Consider the following 5,060-nt stretch of genomic DNA (forward strand, 5'->3'; position numbering starts at 1 on the left):
ATAACGGGACAAACTAGTATTCTAAGATAGTTCAATTTCTAATATTAAAAAATAAATCTCTCCAAATAAACAAAATAAAACTCTTTGGAAGGGTCCCCAATAATACGTAAGCGTGTAATGAGTTCCAGGGATCTAAAAGTGTGAGAACCTTTAGTGACAGAGAACAGTGAAGAAGGGAGTTCCCTTCGGAATCCAGACTAGCCAACCGGAGCTCAGAAAAGACATCTTATCACTTCCATCACTTCCTTTGAAGGTGGAGGTGGGTGCCTAGGCGACTACTTCAGTACCCCTTCAGGTTTGGCCTCTAAGCCGATCCTGTGGACCCCACATCAATACCCAGTGTCTGTGTCCACCCCACTCTGGTGGGCCCCCTCCCCCCTGGCAACCATTCTAGCGGTTGCCACAGCTACAGCGTTTGTTTTTCCTAACAGAACGTTGGGATTAGCAACAGCGGTTTGGGGCCTACGGCGACCAAGGTCAGAACTCCCCCAGTCAGAGTACTGTCTGGCGGCCTAGCAGAGAGGAGGAGAGGGGCAGTCGAGAGGGCAGCTGATCTTAAGTATTTGGTGGCGGAAAAGCCTAGGTTGGAGTTGCCATGAGTGAGAGCCGACAGGTAATCTACCGTGGGCGGCGGGAACCCCTCTCTGCCTCCAGAAGTAGATGTTGCCGGAGATCTGGCAAATCTGACACTTCTAGACATGAAAGATCTCTTTACAAAGACAATTCTAGACAATCTGGCTCTGAATCACCGTCCAGATCTGAATCGAAATCCAGATCCCAAATGAGCTCTCCAGAGACTGTTGTAAAAAGCCGCTCCTATTCCCAGTCTGGCTCAGGTTCTCGCTCTTACTCTGGTACTGGCTCTGGCTCCCGGTCCGTCTCCCGCACTATTTCCAGGTCCGGCTCCTGCACTGTTTCCCGGTCCGTCTCCCGCACTATTTCGCGTTCTGGCTCCTGCACTGTTTCCCGGTCCGTCTCCCGCACTATTTCGCGGTCTGGCTCCTGCACTGTCTCCCGGTCCGTCTCCCGCACTATTTCACGGTCTGGCTCCTGCTCGGGTTCCTGCTCTGCTTCCTGCTCGGGTTCTCGTTCCTGCTCCCACTCTGGCACCTGTTCTCGCTCCGGCACCCGTTCCCGTTCCGACACCCGATCCCGCTCTGACACCCGTTCCTGCTCCGACACCCGTTCCTGCTCCGGCACCCGTTCCTGCTCCGGCACCCGTTCCTGCTCCGGCACCCGTTCCTGCTCCGGCACCCGTTCCCGCTCTGATACTCGTTCCTGTTCTGGCACCCGTTCTCGCTCTGGTACCCGTTCCCACTCTGGCACCCGTTCGCGCTCTGACACCCGTTCCCGTTTCCGTTCCCGTTCCCCCCGCGATCGCAATCGCAGACAATTCCGGAGCAGGTCTTACAGTCGAGATTATCGTGAATACCGAAGACGGCGCCCTAGCCATTCTCCTCTGGCTACTCGCAGGCGTCATCTGGGGAATCGGTCCAATCCCGATCCCAATTGTTGTCTCGGGGTATTCGGTTTGAGCCTGTACACTACCGAAAGGGATCTAAGAGACATATTCACCAAATATGGACCGATTTCTCACGTCTCCATTGTTTATGACCAACAATCTAGGCGCTCACGGGGGTTTGCTTTTGTGTATTTTGAAAACGTGGAAGACGCTAAGAAAGCTAAAGAGAGCGTTGATGGAATAGAGCTTGACGGAAGAAGGATCAGAGTGGATTTTTCTATTACAAAAAGACCCCACACACCGACACCTGGAATCTACATGGGAAGACCTACTTACAACAGACGTCGTGACTACCACGAAAGGGCATATGATCGCGGATATAATGAGAGGGAGTATTATAATAGATCCTATAGAGGAGTTAGTGGAGGAATAACAACGGGAAGCGGGGGAAACTGGAGAAGCGTTCAAGATAGGGAGGTAGTTTACAGACGGCGAACACCATCACCCTATTACAGCCGTGGGAGGTACCAATCCCGTTCTAGATCTCGCCCTTATTCTCCTCGTCACTTTTAAAGCATGACAATAGAGAATTTCAAAATCTTGCTTTAGAATCACAATTCGGTTTTGTTTCTTTCTCATTATTCATTCTTTTAAGAGTTAATTATGCTTAGTGAATGCTATTTTTGTTCAGGTTGAAATGCTGTTTTCATTTTTCATTTATATACTTTAGTTCTTTTTTCAAAGTTAAATGTTTTCAAAAATTTTTTAATTTTAATTTTTCAAAGAAAGTTTAATTTTAACTGTTTAAAGTTTCTTCTATAGAAAAACTTCATTTAAAAAGTTTCTTACTAAATCTAGTATAAAGTAAAAATTTTACATTGATACGTACTATACATAGAGAGATATAGATATGTAATTATATCTAGATATGCTTACAATTTGATAAACCATCCATCTAGGTTGATTTCTGCTTTTTACCACATCAATGCAATTTGTCAGCTTAATCTGTTAGTGAAAAAAATTTCCTTTTGTTTTTTATAAAGATATAAAGTATATTCTTTATAGAGAATTTCTTTTTGTCCTTCATGGAGTACTTGTAGTTATTTATCCATTCAATTATTTAATTATCTGCAATTGAGTGTTACAATTATACTGGGTAATTCTGTATCACTGATATTAGATTTAAGGTATTTTTATGCTGCAGTTTTCCAATTCTTGTCTGAATATTGAGTCTATCAAAGTCTTAATATCATTTACAACAGCAAATGGGAGGGAGGAATAGAGTTTATTAATGTGAGCATAGAGATTTTTTTTCTTACTATATGACTGATATCAAAGTGGTAATATTGAGTTTTCACTTATCAATGAGTAACAGTACAATCCATCACAAATATTATTTTAACTTTCTGGCTTTAGATCACAAATTTAAAACTGGGCACTTCATGGTGAAGAATAGGGAAAAACTTGAAAAGTTTGATGAAGCGAACCCCAAATGTTGCCAGTTAATTAAAAGAAAACCCACAAAAAAAACCAAGAATAACACCTTTTAGGTCCTTTTGCTTAGCAAAGGAGGCCTGATTCAATGTTTTTGAAAACTGTTTATACAATCTATTAATTTTTTTTTAAAAAAAAAGAGGTGGCCCAAAATAGAGCTTTTGTGCATATAGCATGGATCCAGATCCAGCAAAAAGGACAAGATGGGATAGATAAGATCTGGCTTGAACTTTGGGTTTTTAACTCTTCTTGTTTACCGATGAAAGTTGGGGAAAAGTGGGGGGGCGCCACGGGGTGGGAGGAAGAAAAGGGAAGAGGGAGGGCAGGAGTTGGGGGGGGCGTGCTAGAGAAAAATACATAAATAGCATTTATCTGTTACCAAAGAAATTATTTTAGCTCCTGAGTTCAAAGATGTTCCAAAATGGTACCTGCTAGCTGGGAATGGGGGAGGAGGAAGGGAGAGAGAAGTTGTTAAACTGTTTTACTGATATAGTTATTGTACAATGGATATTAATTGTTCCCTAAATGTTTGAGAGAACTTATTTGTGAATCCATCAGACCAAAATTTTTTTTAATTGCTTGTCCCTCCCCCCATTATTCCTTTGTTTAAGAATTCTACTGTTTTGTTCGCTTGGGTATCGATTTCCTTTGAATTATCAGCTTTGCTAGCATATTATTATATACGGTACCCTCTGGCTATTCTTTTGAGTTTCTCTATGCAATATAACATTGAAATACATATTATGGCCTTATGTTTTAAAATGCTTTTTTTTTTGTTGACAAAACCCATTCAGAACTTGCATTTTCTTTTCATTTTGTAAACCGAACCAATGGCAGTGCTCCAGGTTATTCTGCATTAATATGTATTGATATGCACTATCATGGATGCATATCCATGTCCCCATTAAGGGGGGACAGCTTTTCAAAAATTCTGCTGAATTTAACTACTAACTTAAGAGTGTCAAAGATTAGCCAAGTAACTGTACATTGCTGTCATTGTTCTATCAAATGACCACAGAAAATTGTCACTGCTAAATCTGTCAATTGTAATGGGAAGCAAGAAATAAAATATTAATTGTATTTCAAAAAGATTTTGGTATTTTTATTTCATTCCATTCCATAAACTTTTTAATTCGGACTCCATTTTGTTCTCTTTAAGTGTATTCAAGACAAAAAATAACCCCCAAAACAAAAGACCCAGCAAAAAAAGATCAAGGAGCCTTCGGGCTGGTCAAAAGGAAGCCAAGGGAGAACAGTGTCACAAACATTCAGAGAGGAAACAACAAGGGCAAGTGCTACAGAAAGGTTAAGAAAGGAGGACTGAGAAAAGGTATTACATTTGATAATCAAGACATCATTGGTCACTGATTTTTGATAACTTTTGATGGAGTTGGAAGCCACTTTGCAGAGGGTTTAGAAGAGAGTGTCAGGAAAGGAAGTCAGTGCCCAATGCAGATAGCTTTTCTTTTTATCTTAGAGTGGGTCTTCCTATTTTGTCCAGACTAGAAGTACAGGAGCTATTCACAGATCCATTCCCACCACTAATGGCAAAGAAGCTTTCACCTGCTGTGTTTTTAACCCACCTATCCAGTATCTCACCTTATTGGCACAGGATTTAGTGCAGAAACTTGATCAGCTTTAGGCATACTGCAGCTTAGAACTCCCAAACTCAAGTGATGTACCTACCCCAGACTCCCTTTGTAATGGGTTACAGGCCTATGTCACCACACCTAGGTAGATAGTTTCTCAAAAGGTATAGCTTCAAAGGGGAGAAGAGATATAGAGCATGGCTAGCAAGGATAATAAGATCTAGTACCAGGTTTTTGGGGGTTTTTTTGTTTGTTTGTTTTTAAGATGGGTATATTCACCCGAAGCAGAGAAGGAAGATTAGAGGGAGAAATGATAAAAGGGGCCAATCTACTGGAGAAGATGGAAGGGAATAGGGGAAGGGTGGATGTAGAGGATTGGTCTTGACTGCAGAAAATGCCACCTCGTAATCAAGAGACTGGAACAAAGGAGAAGATAGAAGGGGATGATGGTAAAAGGAATGTCAGCTGAAAAGTGTGCTCTTCACCTTTGGAGAATGACCTCAGTTTCCTCAATA

At 41.9% G+C, this 5,060-nt stretch overlaps 1 protein-coding gene across 1 annotated transcript; it reads left to right on the top strand.

Moving 5' to 3' along the window:
* The first annotated feature begins 427 nt into the window (after positions 1–427).
* Positions 428–2,079, top strand: LOC127542613 (transformer-2 protein homolog beta-like). The gene has a single exon (XM_051968346.1). It carries the CDS (start codon positions 596–598, stop codon positions 2,033–2,035), a length of 1,440 nt encoding a protein of 479 aa, XP_051824306.1. The 5' UTR covers positions 428–595; the 3' UTR covers positions 2,036–2,079.
* The last annotated feature ends 2,981 nt before the right edge of the window (positions 2,080–5,060 follow it).

Source organism: Antechinus flavipes, chromosome X (genome assembly GCF_016432865.1).
Source record: "Antechinus flavipes isolate AdamAnt ecotype Samford, QLD, Australia chromosome X, AdamAnt_v2, whole genome shotgun sequence".
Lineage (NCBI taxonomy): Eukaryota > Metazoa > Chordata > Mammalia > Dasyuromorphia > Dasyuridae > Antechinus > Antechinus flavipes.

Coding starts and splice junctions, on each gene's coding strand:
- LOC127542613 (XM_051968346.1), top strand. CDS start 596: ATGAGTGAGAGCCGACAGGTAATCTACCGTGGGCGGCGGGAACCCCTC.